The sequence below is a fragment of the Dromaius novaehollandiae genome, chromosome 4, assembly GCF_036370855.1.
Source record: "Dromaius novaehollandiae isolate bDroNov1 chromosome 4, bDroNov1.hap1, whole genome shotgun sequence".
In the NCBI taxonomy this organism is placed as follows: Eukaryota; Metazoa; Chordata; class Aves; order Casuariiformes; family Dromaiidae; genus Dromaius; species Dromaius novaehollandiae.
The window spans coordinates 71,664,546-71,684,147 of record NC_088101.1 but is presented as its reverse complement, the minus strand read 5'-3'; the positions used below and the strand labels follow the sequence as shown (position 1 = coordinate 71,684,147).

Here is a 19,602-nt window from a genome sequence, read left to right as displayed (position 1 = left end):
ATTCACTAGTTTTTCCTTATCTTATTGCTCTTCTTCAGGAACAGGAACATGCTCGCGAACCCTGCAGGAACTGGTTGACATTATGGCATTAATACAATAAAATGCAAATCATCTCCAGCCACATCCTAGATGCTGAGAATTTTGATTCCCAGATTTGCCACTATGACTGCAATTCTCATAGATACTAAGCAAAAGATTTTACCAGGTTTTCTGTTTAGGAAAAAAAAAAAATATATTACTTTGACATATTGTCAGCCTACAGGTTTGGGGCAGGATGGGTGGGTACCTGGGAGCTCTCTGCCTTCTGCAAAGGCTGCCAGCTCCCTCTCCTCTGCCTGAGAGAAAAACAGCCTACAACTATGCCAAGTAAATAAGGGGCCATTACAGTTTCCAACATAACACGGGTCACAGTACATACTTCCTCTTGCAACAGGCTCTTCCCCATACCACCCACCCATCATCACTCATCTCTCTTCCTAGCACAGGTTTCACTCAAACCAACAATGGATTTGATTCTCTGCCTCTTTCACAGTGATGGTGAAAATGGGGAAAAACATATAGTTGTCCCTTCTGCAGATTAACCATTCCCAGAAAGCACATACATCACTTGAAATTCATCATAACAAACATGGAACATGCATCAGATTGGACAAGGACACCTTAGGACAAATTACTATGTCCATCACACAGAGTAAGTCCACTGAGTCATACCCTGCAGTAATTACAGTGGAGGCAAAGAACAGCTCTTCAGGGAAAGTAGCTGAAGTACATTTAAAGAAAAGGTAGGGTTTTCTTCTTCCTCTAATTTTACTCTGAATACAAAGGCAAAGTCAAAGAAGAGATAGGGAGTGAATTACTCAACAAGTCAGCAGCACAGAACTGGACAGCACACACCCAGGCAGTACGAGCAGCTTGCAGCAACACTTTTATAATTTTACCTGTCAGTATCAAGGCATTTGCATATCCTTATCTTTCCAAGCCCACATTTCAAATGTGGTGTAAATAAAGGCAAAGCAACCTTAATTTATTTTGTCTGGATTGATGCATTTTTTAAATATAATGGTTTCATATTTTGAGTAACAGTAAAGATGTAGGAAGTGTATATGGATGAATACAGAGGATGCACTTTTCTGCAACAGTTCATAGTTGCAGGGAAGATCAAGAAACTAGTGAAATACACTTTTTATTTCTAACTGAGGATTATTGTTGGATCTTTATTCCAATTATTTTTGTCAGCAGGGTGACTCCATACATTAAAACCAAGTTGGTTGATCAGCGGCAAGTCCTCAACCTTTGTTTTATACATTTATTCCTATGACTGAAAACTGACTTCTTTGGAAGTGTTTCTAAATGTATCTCAGAACAGCCATGGAAAGAACTAGTGCAAGGCTTGTAGCTCTGCAATCACCACATGTATCCTCCAAAATGATCTCTATACTACTGGCATTGTATACCTGGATATTGTACCTTAAAAGCATATATATTCAACTACTACATGAAACTTTTTTATTGATGGGAATGTTTTATTTGAGTATGTTTTCCAAGCCCAAATACAAAACCAAATGCAAAAGGAAGGTGGGAATTTCCCTAATTTTGCAGTATAAAGAACTTCAGGATGAGAGGAAAGGGGGAAAAACAAGGCTTCTAAAGATGTGTAATTGTTACCCAAATGCAAACAATACATTTCAAATTATCTGCAGAGCTCTATATTGTGGATTAAAAAAAAAATCCCATTCACTTAACACAAAATAATCCAGTAAAGTAGATTTAAGTGCCAAACTTGGAGAAAAGTGGCATTAAAAAAAAATCTGAATGTTTTCCCATCTTCCCCAAGTTAAGTAAAATAAAACCCAACACCCTTCAAATCCCATGAGATTTTGTGAGATCGTTACAACACTGTACAGTACACTCATAATTAAGATTTTAAAGTTGTGGGGAGGGCCAGGCTAGTATAACAAATCTCACTCCAAGGATTGTTAACACAAGATGCAAACTGTAAGTAAAGTGCATGAAAGGAAGCCTGCTCAGCTAAATGAAGTACACTGAAAGATCAGAAGTCAGCGGTCATTCGCCAGAGCGGCAGCAGGCCCGAAAACCACACTGCAAATTCTGGCATCCACTGGCGGTTTCAGCATGAGGACCTGCACAAAAACAGAAGAAATGTGAAAAGAAGAAAAGAGGCCATTTATTTAGATTCAGAACTCCTGATATGGAGTTATATCCTTTTATGGATAACCTGGTTATCCATAAAAATCTAAAAAACAAAAACAAACAAAAAAACCCACAAAACACACACCCACACACCACAATTCTTCACTCAGCACTGTGCAAATCTGAAACACTGGCAATATCATTACAGCAGAAAAGCTTCATGTTTTGTTCAAAGGTTTTCCACTCTGATACTTTAGTCCTATGACAATAATGCATTCAAAGTAAGACAGCTATATTTGCACAATGCATATTTAACTTTCATTTTTCAAAGTCAGATTATGACTTTATGGTATTACCAAAAAAAAATCTCCAAAACTATTTCTCCTAATACGGAGACAGTATTTAGTCTGGAAGAAGTTTTCTCCATGAAATACTTCCTTGTTGGCTAGACCTCATGTATTCTCACTAGAAATCCAAACACTGTAAGGAAAAACATCTTTATTACTGCAATTATCAAAAACCCTAAATCTAAAAATCAGTCATTCAAAAAAGAAAGAAGAGTTGCGAGCACAGGCAGGGTAAACCAATATTGTAATTCTACCCACCTCCACTTACCTTTACTGACTGTTATCCCTTTAATTTGAAAAATTAAAGTGATCATGAGATAGAAAACTTAAATTTATTAATACAGGCTTTTATTTCCTGCAGCCTTATGTCTGATTTAGAGACACAGACATTTACACTGAGGCTGACTTAACCCTGGCACCCAACCTAATTCAACAACACACTTTCAATTTAACTAAAGCAAGATGGTAAAGGACTAACCAAGACAACCCATCTTTTCCCCTTTAATACCCAAGACACAAAAATAAAGAGTATTTGTGAAGTTTTTAATATATTTAGAAAGGACTAGCAAAGTAATGTAGTGAACCAGGGCAGCATGGTTTTCAAGCAGGACAGCTTGTTTTTTCCTCAAACTTCAATTTAAAGTCATAATGCAATTAATTCCCAAGAGCCTGGTGTGTGGAAATCAGCTTTTTTGCTTCATACCATACATCAGTGGAGCAATATTCTACAAGATAATTAAGTTAACCATTTTATTGATGCATGAGACAGAATAAAACAAACCTGAAGTTATAATGCAGGACAGTATGCAAAATATACTAAAACTTTCATTTGTCAATAAACTCAGTTTTCCTTTTCAAATCTCTGTAGTCACCTAAACTAAATTTTGACTCTCCAAGTCACTTACAAGCTAGAGTTTGAAAGTTTCTTCGAAAATCCTCTGAAAGGGAGACTTGGCGATTCTCAATAGATGGCTGAACAGAGCATGTTCTGTGAAGCAGTATTTTCCATGTCATAGCTGACTTTCCTCACCCTTGCCACAGCTAAGCAGCACATCAGTAATTTTTAAGTGACTGTCACACTTCTTATAATAATGCTCATTGACAAAATGTGCAGAACCACAACAGCCCAAGGAAGGGAATATCTGGTATACTTTAATAATCCTTTCTTGCACATTTTAAGAATGCTTTTCCTCATGATAGTAACAGCAACATGAGAACTGCCCTACTAGGTGTAACCGATGGGCCAGCTAACCCAGTACCCTACCCTACACTGGCAGTGGAGAACGCTATCTAGGCAGAGTGCATAAGCCTATCAGCCTTTTATATTGCTCACCCCCACCAGCATCCTTAACTGTTGTAGCAGGGATGTTAAAGGATACACCTATTCCCCTTTAGTATTTTTTACAGCCCTGTTGTGCATGAATTTGTATAAACCCTTTTTAGACTTGCTGAAACTAACTACTTCCATAGCTTCTCCTGGGAGCAAGTTCCAGAACTTCACTACATTGATTTAAAGCAGATGCACAATTTCCTACTAGTTTCAGCAATTGTCTCCTAGCTCTAGCGCTGTAGGGTTTGGTGAGTTACTGATGCATGTTCACCTACCTACTGTCCTCACAGTTTTGTTAGCATTAGTCATTTCCCCCTCAGCCTTCTCATGCTAAGATCAAATAGTTCTGGCATTTTGAAGGTCTCCTTGCAGGACAGCTATGCTATCCCCTAAAACTCATTTTAGTAGACCTCTTCCATATCTTCTGTAACTCCATTACATACACTCCTCCTCAAGTTAAGGAGACCAAAACCACAAGCAGTACTCCAAACATAAGTGCACCAAGCCTTTGAGTAACAACCCAGTAACCCTCACTATCATGTTCTCAGCACCCTGATGATGCATAACATTTTGTTCGCTTATCTGGCTGCTGCTGCACCAGAAAAGCTCTCAGAATTATCACTGACAGCTCTCCAAAATCACCATCTTCAAGTTGCAACTGCCAGCTCTTAATCTGGTTTCACACAATCATGCTTTGATTATTTTTTTCCCCTAGACACAAGTGTAACTATACTGAAGTTCATGAAAAGGCTTTCTGGAATCCTTTAGCTCCAGTATCATTACTGGAGATAGCTTAGTACCGTTCAAAGACTTGGAAGTTTCTCTGTACATTTCTTACTCCAAGCCATCAATGAAAACACTGAATAAAACTAGTCCCAGCAGAGAACTCCACAGGATGCCCTCCCACATCGCTGCCCATCCAGAAGAATGATTATTAGGCCCTACGCTTTCCTCCTTTCCTTTAGCCAGCTTTCAGTTTTTAAACTTAATCCAGTCCTATAGCAATTTAGGATCTTTGATAGCCCTTTGTGAGAAACCTTGTAAAAAACTTTCTGAAAATCCACATTTATTGTGTCCACTGGATATCCTTTTCCTTCCAGTGCTTGCCGACACCCTTACAGAACTCCAGCAGGTTAAGCAAGGCATTATTTCCTCTTACAGAAGCCTCTTTCCCAACACACCATGTCTATTCATATGCTCAGTAACCTTATTTTACAGTTTGTATCAAAGAATATTACCAGGGATGGACATCAGACCCACAAGTCTGTAGCCCCCAAGATCCCCAGACTCCCCCCTACACCCCTTTTTGTAGCTGAGAGTTACGCTGGCAATCTGCCAGTCCTTCGGCACTGCATCATTTTTAAAGATGGGTTGCACACCTTGGCCAATAGTTCTGCAATTCCACATCCGAGTTCCTGCTGAACCTTCAGGTGAAGGCATCTGGGTCAGGAAAGTCAAATGTTAACATCACCTATCAGGTTTGGAGAGTTACCTCAAGTTTACTGTTACCAGTAATTTAAAATAGAGAGTGCGGGTCTAAGTATTTCAAGTTGTTCCTTACAAAATACACTGCTTTACCAGTAATTTAAAATAGAGAATGCAGGTCTGAGTATTTCAAGTTGTTCCTTACAAAATACACTGCTTTACACTTTTAGCAAAAATTAACAGCTCAGTCATTTCATTCTCACATTTTAACATGTCAATCTATCTCCACCATAGTTTATGAGGAAGGTCATTGTTCTCCTCTGTATTATCCTAGTCCTTCTTTAGCTTTTTCTTTTTATAACTGATGTATACAGCAGAATTACATTGCCTTTCCCTTTTGATATTCTTAAATTATGACTGTTTTTGTTTCCATAGCTTTATTTAACACATCTGACTTTTTGCTACACCTCTTAGGCTTCCTAATTTCTACTTTTAACACTACATATACTCTTTGTTACCGACTTCATTTGGACTGGACATTGTTTTCAAACGATCTCTGTTTAAGCTCAGATAGCCTCTTTAACCTGCCAAAAATACTCTTCTGTTTTCTTTTGACTCTATATATATATGGGCTCCAATTCATTCCACCTCACTGAAGCGTCATTTGAAGGACTATAGTAGCTATATATACTTCCATCTATATAGTCGAGTGAGCGCGATGGTCATTTCCACAGGACAATTCAGATCTTACAATGGGGCTGAATCATTTTCAGAAATGATATTTTTCTGACTCTGACTCTGTGATGGCTCTGCTGCTGGCACCGCTACATCAGTTAAGTGCCTAAATTAAAAAGCAATGAGTTTTGGGCTGGTTTACCTGGTGAATCAATGTTAATCTTTATTCTCAGATTCTTATTTAACCTGCCACAGTCTAGATTTATTACTGGTTGCTTCCAAACCAGATTACTGTAATGCTCTTTATACTGATATACATCTGATTACTCAGATGCCTCAGGTGACACAAAACACAGGTCTACATATTCACTTGATTACTTCATTTTGTTATATGTATTAGTGAAACAAAAATTAGTCAAAATTTTCTAGAAAGAGGTTAAGCATTTCACCAAGAATACACAACAGCCCAGACCAAGAACATGATGAAAAAGCCACTCGGCCAGGCACAACTGGCTGCTGCTACCACATCCCCTTAGCCACTAGTTTCAGTTACTTCGGCTCTTGGTTTGGTCTACTCAAGTAGCAACAAAAACACTAATGCTAGTATCAGGAAAGCAGTGCGAGCAAGTGGCGAGGAACACTGCAACACTGTGAACATGCCTATCGAGCAAGTCCAGCAAACCCTCCACAGAGAACATCCAATGAAGCCGTGTGCAGGGACCCCCTGTATCAGACTCAATGTTTATAGAAAAGATCTGAAAATTGGCTGCAGGTGAAAGTAAAGCCCTTATGTGTCAACAGACGACAAGGTGGTATCTTAATCATTCAAAGATGGCTAAATTCCATGCTGTTGGTTCCAATTTTTTGTTCTGCAAGACTGATGGTTTTTCCAACATGATCCCAATATCTCCTTCCCCGCAAACAATCCCTGATAAGCTGGTGGGCAAAGAAAATTATGAAATTATTCTCTACATGCTTACAGATCAGTAATCTTTGAACAGCACTTAATGCAATCTATGTATATTTAAAGAAATGTAAACTGCTTCAGATATGGAATGACTTTAATGAAACAGCTATTACTTTCCCTACAGTTACTTTAGAAATACCAAATGACATAGAAATAGTAAGCTGTCATAGAAATCCTGCTGCCCACAGGGTGGAATAAGGCATTAATTTAACACTATAATGCTATCACAATGAAGTGCGAGTGAAAAAACAAAAACAATATACAGATAAAACTGCTGAGGATTCAATTAAAAAAAGTTACTTCCCATTTCAGAATTTTGCTATGATGTCTTTTTATTGGCTTCCATCTTCAAAAAAAAGAAAAGAAAAACACCTGAGATGCTATCATCTCTCAACAGTAGTGACAAGTCAAACCATTACATTCTCTCTCTTGCTCATTTATCAGCAGAAACTGTTCATCCAAAGGCATCCAGGATGCTTTACAGAACAAACAAAGTGGAGCTTATAGGCTTACAGTAGGCAATGAATGGAAAGAAAGAGACAGGAAGAGAATCAGGACAACTTTACAGAATTATCCCCCCCCCAAAAAAAGAGTACTCTGTTTAAATACAAATAACAAGTGATTTCTTGAGGATACTGTGAAATAACAAGCCTTAAAGTGGTGCAAAACTCCAACAAGCGATACTAGCTTTGTAAACTACTAGTAAGAAGATCTATTACATTTTAGCAACAAGAATAAGGGAAAAATACAGAAACAGCTAAAGACAAACCAGATCACCAAGTCTGGTATTACTGACAGAAGTGAAAACAGAGGAGAAATAGCAAGGAACCAGATATGAAAGGAAAAGGTTTCTAATTGGTCTTTGAAGACTTCTTTAAATTCAACATAATGCAGAAAGGAGAGTCAACATAAGATTTTAAAAGGAACCTCAAAATTGTCAGATTGAAATGCAAGGAGATTTTTAATAGCTGTAGTCTGGATAGAACAGAAGGAATTAACAAAAATGGAAATTGTCTCAGAAGAAAAAAAGATAACAGTGTCAAAAAACTGCACAGATATGCAAAAAATTATGGAAGCCAAATACAATTTAACACTTTCACTTCTAGTGTCAGGATCCAATCCAAAGTGCATCATCTTTTATCTATTTCAATGAATTCAATAACCAAATGTAAGTACAGCTTTAGTTGTAGTACTAAAGGTCTGCCTTCCTATACCTTGAAGTGGCTGCATCTCAATATAGATGCAAATTATTGAGCTAAACACCATGAGCTAATGGGGAACATAATTTTCATTAATTCAGAACCACGAACAATTAGCTTGTATAACCCTGTGAACTCACTGTTTTCCTTTTTCCATCTGTTGCACTTACCTGTTTCCAATCCATATGTGGAATACAAGTTACATCATCATTCACATCTCTAAGTCTACAAATTCTTATTGGCCTGGCATGATAGACCTAACTGCAGTGTGGTAAACTCTGAAAGACTTCCACTGTAAGTGTATTCTATGCATTTATCTATTTATCTGAATCCTTCTCCAACTTAGACCCATCCCCATGTTAGTGAGTCAAGCAACAACAGAAAAAAAAAAATAAATTACATTTTCCACAAGGACACATGGTAGGAACAAAAAATATCCTACAATATGATTGATGGCATCTTCTCCATGCCAAAGCTACAGTAATATGAGGTTTTTGCATGGCAAAAGAAAAAGTGTCATTTTTTTCCCCAAGTATCATCACTTTGGTACCAATATAATGAAGTCTCTTTGCCTGAAGTTATCGCCATAAAGAAAAACGTTAAACTACATGATTTACAAGGAAGAGATGGAAAGTGTGCATCGACTACATGGAAATTTATTTTTTAGCCCATATTACTTATACTAATCTAAATTATAGATACGTGGATGAAAAATGCTTCCCTAGGTAACTCGTCTGTCCACAGAACTGTACTGAAAAGACTGTTAAGTACAGAAGATTAAGTGAGAAAATTTTTACAGCTGTCATTTGGTAATTAGGCCACAGAACTCAGTGCTACATGACCAAGAAGAAGGTTTGTTGTGCTTTGTTTTTTAAAGTGTTCTTAAACCAAACATCAATCCCCCAAAAGCCTCAAATCTTTACAAAAAGACATTACCGTTAATGTTGTCACAGTAGTAAAAGTGTTCGTCGTTTAGAGAAGGGCATACAGAAACTAAATCCTGCAGGCCTGCACCAGTTACAGTGAGACAACCCGAGAGGTTAAGGTGTTCCAGGTGTGGCAGTCCTCCTCCCAGAGTCAATGCCCTGTTAACAGAGAGAGGAAAGGTGTTAAGAGCCTGCACAGCTCTAGACTGACAAATGTTCCAGTATGCCACCAAGCTCACTGACTTATTAGCATCTTTTAATAAAACCACATGTATCTAACAAAGCACTTGGGTATAAAATTCGGAATTTTATACCCAAGAGGTAAGCCACTCTTAAAGCTGCATGACAGACCTGATTAAATGAACTGGTTTCTACTGAAGCTAACAATCCCCTCTGACAAGGAGCGACTTAAATGGTAAATCACTTTGCTTATGAATGACTCCAAAAAACAGATATTTCAAAGAACTAGCATTACATTCTCCCCCAAAATACTGGTCACTTTTGGTGAATCTTCCAAGGTGAGGAATGTTGTTCAACCCATACTGAAAACAAAACTAAAGTCTAGACGACCTTCCCAAAGTCTGGTGCACTGCACTTAAAGTTTGTCCTGCATTTCTTTGGTTCAACCTCTTGGGAATCCAAATCCATATTTTCTTAGGTTTAACAAATCTCTACCAGTGGTGCCTCTCTTGGCCAAAACACTACCATATCATTCAAATGGAACTCTTCTTTTTCCTCCAAATGTAAGACAGTTCGTCTGCCGACGAAAAAAACCTCATGAATACATTAAGTCTGATCGATCACTCTAAATTAGACTGCTTGATCCTCAGTGAGATCACAGAACAGCTAACCAAAGTTCAACCACAAACAAGCTCATCCATCTGAAAAAGATACTGAGTGAACATACTTCAGAATCAAGCTAGGACATAAAACTCAAAATGCCGTAAGAGCATCAATGGACAGCTTTCTCCTGTCAGCAGATGGAAGTAGGACCGTTAACCACAAAGCCAGCTATCAGTCAGCCGTTTAAATGAAATGAACTGGCAAATATTTCCATTAGGAGGTTTCGCTCTTCTTCCTTAGGGACACACACTATTCAGACAAGTGCAAGACAATGCAAGCATACCTCCTTTGTTGCAGCACACACTCTCAACTCTCAAATACTCCCCTGTACCCAACAAGTATTGATGGGAAAACTGCACCACTACTAAACCCTTCCACCAAAAAACAAAACCAAAAAAACAAACAAAAAAACCACCACACACCACAGCAACACACCAACTACACACATGATCTGATCTTCACCAAATGAAACACTCAACAGTAGCAGGCTGGGCCAACCCTGGACAGCATTGCGCTCAAATACAAACAAGAGCATCTGAAGCTTAACTCCAAGCAATGGCAGTGAGCAAAAGAAAGGAAAAGTGTCAGAACTGCTCAGAGAGACATTCAAACAACTTATTTCTGAATTCTTTGCCAAATGAGGATAAAATCTTTGAAGAGCAGAATCAACAGCACCAGCCCCACATAATGTCTCTTAGTTGACTACAACATACAATACTGGTAAGCACAAGGTCTTCAAATTTCAGGATATTACAGAGTTAGTACTAAATGCTACAACATACCTCAGCAGGGGTCTGCAAGAATTTCAGTTTTGTCCTGTTTTCATTATGAAACACTAACTATACTTTTCTGGCACAATATAAAATATCAATCACAAATATTATCAAACATAGGAACTTCATACAACTCTTTTGAAGCTCAGTCTCAATGCTCGTACCAACCTGAACTATCTTTTCCTCCTTGTATATTATACAAGCTCACATTCAATGTATTTTTACAGGCATACATAATTACATAATAATCTGGACAAGTTAAATGAAATGTTCCTCTTTTTTTTTTAATTTTTTTTAAAGTTTCAAGAGTATTCGTAAGTTTGGCAGGCATAATGAAAACATTAAGTGAACCAACACTGAATTTCCTGCTAACACAAAATCACTAAAGATCAAATCTAAAAGCGTAAAGGCTGCCTAGAACAATAAATCCACAAACATTCTTGATTTCAGAGGACGCTTCTGATAGGAATTTTTTTAAAAAAATCCTCTCATTCAAAGGAAAAGCTCAAGAAAATTTTCAAGTCCAGTACTATAAATATTTTAAGATGCAAAGACCATTTAAAACTTACCAGATTTTCTCAGTAAGAATGTTTCAAAGGAAACCAGGTAGATTCACCCCAGAATGAGTCAAGTGTAACAAATACAACTAGGAAAGACAAACTATGCTGCAGCAAAATAGCTCAAAAAACATATTCTCACCTGAGAGCACGATCTGTGACCTGGTAACATCCAGACAGACTGAGAAACTGAAGAACTCGTGCAGTCTCTTCACCTGATTTTTCACTCCCAGAGTATACCAAGTCTTTTTTCTCTGACTGTTTAGTCCTTGTTTTTTTACACAGTGCAGAGGACTCAGGAAGTGCTCGAATAGTTCTTAGTGCTGTCCCAGCACAACAAAATGAGTGACCGCAGTAAATAAAGTCAGTAGAAGCACAGTGCTGCTGCCACCCTCTAGTCCTTAATCCATAAATATCCCTACTGTAGCAAGATGCAGAACAATTAATATTGGCTGTTGGTTCCATAAGACAAAATCCTTCAACATTTCTGTGTCTCCACTCCGCAGCATCTTCGATGTCAGCTAAATCATCTGCATCTAGCATCCATACATAAGCAGAGTTGAAACTTTCTGAGCTGTCAGGTTTAGTCCAATGATGCTCACTACCTTCTCCCTCAATGAGATCCTCATTGTTGATTTCTTGCAAACAACTATACTTCTTGCTGGACTGAAGAGTAACATCTTTGTTTTTCCATAAAGTCTTAGCATTCCTGTTTCTGCAGCTTTTCAGAATGCCTCTGTTATGGTGAGTTGATATGATACCCAAAGCTCTGGAAATCCTCTCTATTGCCACATCTGTGATTTTTTCACAGCCAGACAGATCAAGATGGCGAAGATTTTGACAACAACCAACCGAAGACCAACTGAAATCAGGGGGAAAAGTGACTTTTTAAATTTTTGTTCAGAAACAGGTGGTAAGGCCAAATATACAGAAGAACATTTCATAAGGAAAATATATACTTACATTAACTCACAGAATATTTAAATAAAAGATCTCTGGGCTTACAAGTAAGATTTGATACCACAAAGTGCTGTATATAAGCCTAGAAACACTGTCTACAGAAATGTGAAGTGAACCACAAATCAGTAACATCCTGTATTTTTTCATCTACACTGAGACTTAAAAGTCCAAATTTACCACCTATTGAACATTTTTTTAAATAGATCAGACTACAAACACTAAATACATGAGACAATAGTTTAAAAACCAGTTCCTGCTGTGTATAATGTAGTTATCAAAATCCTTCTAAGCTACTAGAAGTCATACCACTAATCTGAATAAGGCTGAAAAAAGTGAACCCATTGAGCTAGCAAATTTCACAAAAAGAACAGAAGCACTGAAGATTTTATACTCAGTTCAAAATATTTTAATAGTTATAATTCCTACTATTCGAGTTTCTCAAGCTTTGCTGTTTATACACATTGAAAGATTAGCGTATTTAGATAATATCTCCTCCTGCCACTTCCCATTTCTTTCACAGAGACTAGCCGGATTCCTGAAACACATTCTGTGCACAGTATTAACTATTCCATAAAAGTGATTAGGATTACAGATTGCTATGAAAGCAACTTTTTTCCAAAGTAACAAAAACCCAACCCTTTCAGCCTTAACTTTCCCAGATTAAACAGAAACTTGATTTATAGTGTTACACTATTAACTGTATATATATATATATATATATATATATATAGCTGATTTAAGTGACCTTTACTTATCCACAATTAATGTTCATACTTTCCATAAATCATTACTTATAGTTACAGCAGATCAAAATCACTTTCTGAAACACAAATTAGGGGTTTGGAAATACAGATACATGAGGAGAGGCAAGGAATGTAACCTTCACTAGAGACTTACAAGGCCTCACATAGCCTGAGTTCTGAACCTCACAAATTCCCTAAGGCATTTATTTCAACTAAAACTTCTTGCCTGAATAAGCTGAAAAACATTGTTACAAGCTTAATGCACAAAACTTTGGAGTACCATACTCATGAAAAAGTTGCACACTGGAATAGCTGCTGAAGTTCCAGTATCACACTAAGACCCATTAGTACAGGCTCTGTATCCAGATACCATTCCACTGGTATCAATGAAGTTTCTGCAGACTTCTGTAAAACTCAGAAATCCACAGTAATACACTTAAGCCTTGGAGCTTTCCCTGCCATTTGATCGCAGTGTCTTAAATAGCAGGATTCCAAGTACTACCAGCTATATCTGGCCAAGAGCTACTGTACCTCTGAACAAGTCCCAAAATGTATAGGCAATTCCAAGGTTTTAAAGCCACAACAAAATACATTTATTATTATGGAGAGTTATACGTTGAAAGGTGATGTGTATGCAATAGTGAAGACAGCCTTTTAAATGACCAAAGTCAGATGCTTCACTTGCTATTTTTATAGATCTGTCTCCCTTTTAGTTACTGGCTGTGTGTTAATCCTAGTGCATGCTGGGGTAAAAGACAGGGTTGTAGGCAAGTTTTAATGTTTTTCCTCTCAAAAAGCAGCAAGGTTTTTTTTAAAAAACAAACAAACAACAATTAGCTAACCTTTCAAATGCGGAGTCTGAAATATCAGTTTGAGTGAGATCCAAATATTCCAAGTTGGGACAAAGCTCCAAGATCTGTCTAACCTAGAAAAGGAAAAATAAATAGTAAAGACAAACCAAGAAACTTGCAGACAGTGTCAAAAACAAGATGCACATTCATATTCAGTTGCAACTCATTTTCTCTAACAACAGAGTGTTTCAAACTCAGGAACATCAGTTATTAATTATAGACTGCATAGACACAATTACTAGATAACAGTTTCAAAATACATACCATTTTGCTAGACACTGCAGAACTGTAGGCCAGTACTAATGTCTTCACTGAAGAGCCTACATGTGGGAGGACATTATGTATTAAGCCATGAAGTAAACGTTTTTCCATCTGGGCTATATTAATGGCAAGTGAATCTTCAGCTGCTTCTTCTGCAAAACAGCCCAAAGAGAAAGACTTGAAATATGCTTTGAATCATTTGGAATTCAGCTCATCAGCTTGCATCAAACAAGTTATCCGGAAAGTAATGAAAGCTTAATAAGGCATAGGATTCATAACGTACCTCAAACTTCTGCTGAATTTTAGCTCAAGAAGTTACTAACGCCTCATCTCTGAGGTCTGTATGCCTGCCTTTCTGACAGTCATCAAGAGTTTAATTCCAAGAGCAAATAAGAGAGTCTCAAAAGAAAATGACCATAAAGTGACTTGGAGAAATACTTACTTCAGATTATGTACTGCTCAGAGCAAGTTTGAGACAGTTATTCCCACTGATTTGCTTTAAACAGAAACTGGAGTAACTAATTGACAATACTATCTCACAGGACATTTCACAGCCTGTGCTGTAACAAGTACCAGTTGACAATTTAAGATAAATTTTACATTAAGCCCACGATGCATTACAATGACTTTTCATACGATGACTCATCCAAACTTCCTCATCTTCTGAAAGGTGAAGTCTACTTTTTAACTTTTTACCTCCTTCCTAATTCCAGACATCCTCATAACTCTTCCCTTCTACCTGTGCCAGTGTCTGCTTTCTCCTACATGTGCTAATTCAGCTCATCCAAACCAGCTGGGGGGGTGGGGGGGGAGTGGCTTTTTCATCCAGCTGGGAGTTGGGGTGAGATGAAGATGGAGAACAAGTCACTCCTTTTAGAAACACCAAGTAGTTGCTCGATAAAACTTCGTAAGTTACTTTTACTGTATGAGTCTATCTAGCTTAGGAAGCATTTCCTCTAAACAGAATACAAGCATTGCTGCATTTTTTCATTATTTAAATGAACTACAATCAATTATGAAAATTGATATTTTAAATTGATTTTAAATAAAAGACTCCATTTTATGCCACAAATCAAGCTATGTCATCTTCAGGAAAAAGTAAAATTTTTCACTGAAATCAGAATTTACCTACCAGATTCGTCTATATCAGCATCTTCATCCCATTCCTGGAAAGCACGACTTTCGTCTTTTCTATTTTTCACCCATTCCTCATCAGGTTCTGTCTCAAGATCTGCTGCAGGACCGCTATACCAATCACCTACTCACACAAGAAAAAAAATGATTATGAACTTTTCTTATCATAACAGAAAATGGCAATGATTATTAGTGTGTTGCAACCTGATCTAGTGATACAAGTTTTACATTCATCTAAAAAAAGGCTGGACTGAACCCTGATATAATTCCTGCTTGATCAATATGTACTCCCTCACTTAGTATTGACACAGTTGGACAGAAAGATCTTATCCTATTATCTCACTAGTGAGGATCCCACTACCCCCAAGGTAAGAGCTACACCTGATGAATACTCTCTACAGGAACAAGGTTTATTATTTGAGTAAACAGACAGTGACAATGAAATCCTAATTATTTGATTGCCAACGAATGCTGAAGGAAAAGGTCTGGTGATGCTGCTTGTATTCTCTATCCCATCTGTACAGTACATAAAAAGCATCAAAAGCCCTGTCTGTATTAGAAAACTTAAAAACTGAACTAAGCCTACAATTTTATGTATTTTTTTCCTCTGGCAGTAAATCCTATTTGAGAAGCTTCTACCCAGTTTAGAGCACTCCCCCGCAAGCAATTGCATTAGCATAGACAGTACGTCATGGGAATGGCATCCTGTCAGTTTAAAAAAAGTGGTTTAGGAATAGAATGTTTCAAGCAACTGTTGCCAGTTACCTTTGTGTTGTATTTTAACACTGCTGTAATTAGGTTTTATATGAAAATGAAAGTTCAATAACTGAAACACTAAAATCCCTTCTTTCCACTCAGACTGCTGCAGCTCAGGGACCAATCTCTTACTATTTTAAGTTAGACTGATCCTGCCAAAAAAATGAATTCAGATCTAAAAGTCCTTTTACTCCTCCTTGCCTTATACAGATTTTAGAAGCCATAAGGATACAAACAGAACAAGTTCTTGGCTTTTATTCATCTCAGAATTTAAGTTATATATTTCTAAATTTCTTCTCCGTTAAAAACCTTATAAAGGCACATCAAATATAGCCTATCAGAAACACAGAATGTCTCCTTTTTACTCAAGAACACTGACATGGCAGCATTTGTGTAGCTTGCAATGCTATACTCCAGTGATTGTCTAATATTCAAGTAAATTAAGTACATAGAGTCTGGACACATAGAAACAGAAACATTTGAAGCTACAAGTATACTCTGATTGGCCTCCTTAGAATACATCATATTTGACTATTTGAACAGCTACTTTTGCACAGGCTACGTTTTCCCCATGAAGTTTTAAAGAGTAAAAGAAAATCGAGGAACAAAAAGTATAACAAAACATTTCTTAGTCCTTACTGCAACAGAAGTTATTTAAGTAAGACATTTAAAGAGCTGGTAATAGAGCTAACGCTCATGCACATTTTACACTCAACTTCAAAGAAAGCAATTAAAAATAGTTATGAGGAGTTTTTAAAATTCTGTTGTTTTAAACTTCAATTCTGCAGTTATGGATGAATCATAGGAAAGACCTCTTAAAGGAAAACATACTGCTCAGCAACTAACAAAAATAGATCTTATTTCTACCTATGAACCCACTGAAATAAAAATATTACTACAATAGCTGTGACAGCAGCATTTATAACTCAATCCTCCTTATATTCATAAATCATAATTAATATGTAGTACTAGTGAATACACTTGTTATCATTCGTATAAGAAAACAAACCTAAGTAAAACTAATAAACAAACACTTTAACTATAACAGCTACTCGTGAATAATAGTTATAGTAGTAACTCAACTTTTATTCCTTTAACTCTACAAGATGGAGGAGCGCTTCTGGGTGTATGGGTTTTTTTTTTTTTTGCTTTTAAACCTTTAACTAAATTTCAGAGCACCTTCATAAGATGTATGCACCCTTACAGCATGCTCAACTCTCAGGTTCATTGTATGTGACCACTGATACTAAAACAAATTCTGATAATCAATGTGCTTTCAAAAGAAAAATTAAATTTAACTTACCTCTGGCCCAGCGAACAGGATAAAGATGTTTCCAGAGGGATCCAGTTTTAGCCAACTGTGACCATTCCATGCTTACTTGACTACACTGACATAACTCTTGGGGGTTAAGGTAACTGAAAATGGTCAGCATTACTTCAGGAGGAAGATTAGTAATATTTGTGGTGTGCCCTGTCACTTCAGTTTCTGAAATACAGAAACAGTGTGTTAAATGAAGCACATCCTCACAGCCTTAAATAATAATCGCGGAACTCACATTTTGACCAGTGCAGTGAAAAAGTGCATGAAAAAGATTTTAAACAACCGTTTCACTAAAGAGTTGAAAGTGTTTTTAGAAAAAGCATCAGAAAGAAGTAGTTATTGCTTTGGCTTCAAAAAGCTTTCATTGTAATACCACCTTAAAAAATAATATTTGAATTCAATTTTGTCTGCCTTTTTCCTCAACAGGTTAGTTTTTTCGAAGCCTGACCCACAAAGCCTCCAATACAAACTCTGGACAAAAGTAAACTACTACTATTCAACCACAGGAAGATGAAAGCTGTACTCGCTACTGAAAGTTTTAAAAATGTATCTTATGTCATACTTCCTGTATATACCTGCTTTGCCAGATTCCCAGGAAACAGTACCAGTGCACAGAACATTAACAGCAGGGACCACTCTCGTTTAAGCACTCAATTTCTTGATTGGGATATAGCAAAAAGTCCCTGTTTAACTCTTTGCAGCTGTCTCCTATTTTTATTTCTAACTTTAGCTGCAAGTATAGGCAATTAATTTTCAACTTCTGAATGGTGGTAAGCCATTCAGGTCAGAAGGTAACAGCCAATACTGGTTAGAGGCTAAGATTTAATCACTTTAATCCATACTTCAATGGGCAGCAGTAGGAATTCCCACCTCCAATAACTCTCCCTTTTTGCCATAGTACCAAGGCAGCTGCAAGCTACATAAAATAATGTATTCAGTGCTTTGGTTAATGTTTCTTTTACTGTTTTAGAGAAGTTTTGTTACTATGAATTTTACCTTTCTTCAAGATCCATTTACTACAGAAAAAAATATTTCTAAAATAGTTTTCAGAAAGCCTTAGACATTGCAGGTTTCACAAGTAAGTGGGGATTTACTTTTAAAGTAAGGATGCACAAAGCAGTGCAAAGGATTTAAAAAGTAAGGTGCATTCTTGACTTCAGGGACAGAAAACAACTTATCAAAACAAAAAAAACTTTAATTTTTCAAAGTAAAGCAATAATTAAGCCGTATGTGTCAACTATTTTTCCCTATAAGAGGAAAATAATATTTCTCCAAGGTAGAACGTATTCTGAGAGGTTTCTACTTTGGGATTTGCTCTTCTAGGACATGACAAAATTAACCCACGCAAGGTAATTCAAACACTTCCTTATTCTGATATCAGAGACAGCAAGTAGCTTCTGGTAAAGTAACAATCCAGAGTTCATTTCTCTAGTCACTGGTGTGTTTCTAGCAGTGATTTGTTCCCGCAGGAGTTTCATTAATTCTTCAATAATATTACATCTGAGATCTCCTAAAACTGGACACAGAAATCACATTCTAGATTAATAACATCTCCTTTTAACAACTACACTTGCATTCTGTATTCAATAATAAACAGAATCACACTCAACAATCAAGTTCCTATAGTCATGAACAATGGGAATCATCTCATCAGCCAAATGAAAATTAGATGCCTAAGCTAATGACAAAGGCAGTGGCAGTTGGACTGAGATATGCTCTTTCATAAAGAAATTTTTCTGTCCTGGACAGGGGAGATCGAGCTCTCTCAATTGACTTGGAAGGAAGAGCTGCCTAGAAGTTAAACAAGATGAATCAGAGACAAAGACTAGAATTTTTCAGCTTACTATTTATATTCTGAAAACTAGCAAATTCTTAAGAACACCTTAGGTACAATTTGTTTATTTGGAGGCCAATTAGATGTAGCTAAACCCAAAGTCTTCCATGCAGAACACAGTAACTATTCACTTGCAGGCTTGGAGCTAAACTCAAAGTTACACAGAAAATCATATGCGTGGTATCCCAGACAGCTTTTCAACTGATAATCAGCACATAAAATCTTACACTGACAGGAATCAGGTCTCTGTCTCTCTCTCCCTTTGCAGAGAAGCTTCAAAGGTGAGTATAACAAAATAATTTACCCTACGATAATCTGTTGCTACTTCAAAAACGAAATACCATTAGGCACAGTTTCACTTGACGAATCAATATATTTATTCAGACACCTAGCAAGTCATCTCAGACAGCCTACATCAAATTTCACATTAAAGTGGAGTTAGTACTGCACAAGACTGCAGCAGTGATGTTTTCTTCCCTTTTTTTTTTTTTTTTTTTTAAGTGACACATGCTTTTCTTTCCCTAAAGTTTAGAACACAACTGTGACAGA

At 37.0% G+C, this 19,602-nt stretch overlaps 1 protein-coding gene across 1 annotated transcript in view; it reads right to left on the bottom strand.

Moving 5' to 3' along the window:
* Positions 1-1,502: 1,502 nt before the first annotated feature.
* FBXL5 (F-box and leucine rich repeat protein 5) overlaps positions 1,503-19,602 on the bottom strand; it is a 36,271-nt gene continuing 18,171 nt past the window's right edge. Inside the window, exons 5-11 of the mRNA XM_064511416.1 lie at positions 17,202-17,384; positions 15,141-15,266; positions 14,012-14,160; positions 13,739-13,821; positions 11,336-12,055; positions 9,031-9,179; positions 1,503-2,141 (exon numbers count right to left, since the gene is read on the bottom strand). Of these exons, the coding sequence (XP_064367486.1) occupies positions 2,065-2,141; positions 9,031-9,179; positions 11,336-12,055; positions 13,739-13,821; positions 14,012-14,160; positions 15,141-15,266; positions 17,202-17,384 (1,487 nt within the window). The 3' untranslated portion in view covers positions 1,503-2,064. The remainder of the gene's footprint in view (positions 2,142-9,030; positions 9,180-11,335; positions 12,056-13,738; positions 13,822-14,011; positions 14,161-15,140; positions 15,267-17,201; positions 17,385-19,602) is intronic.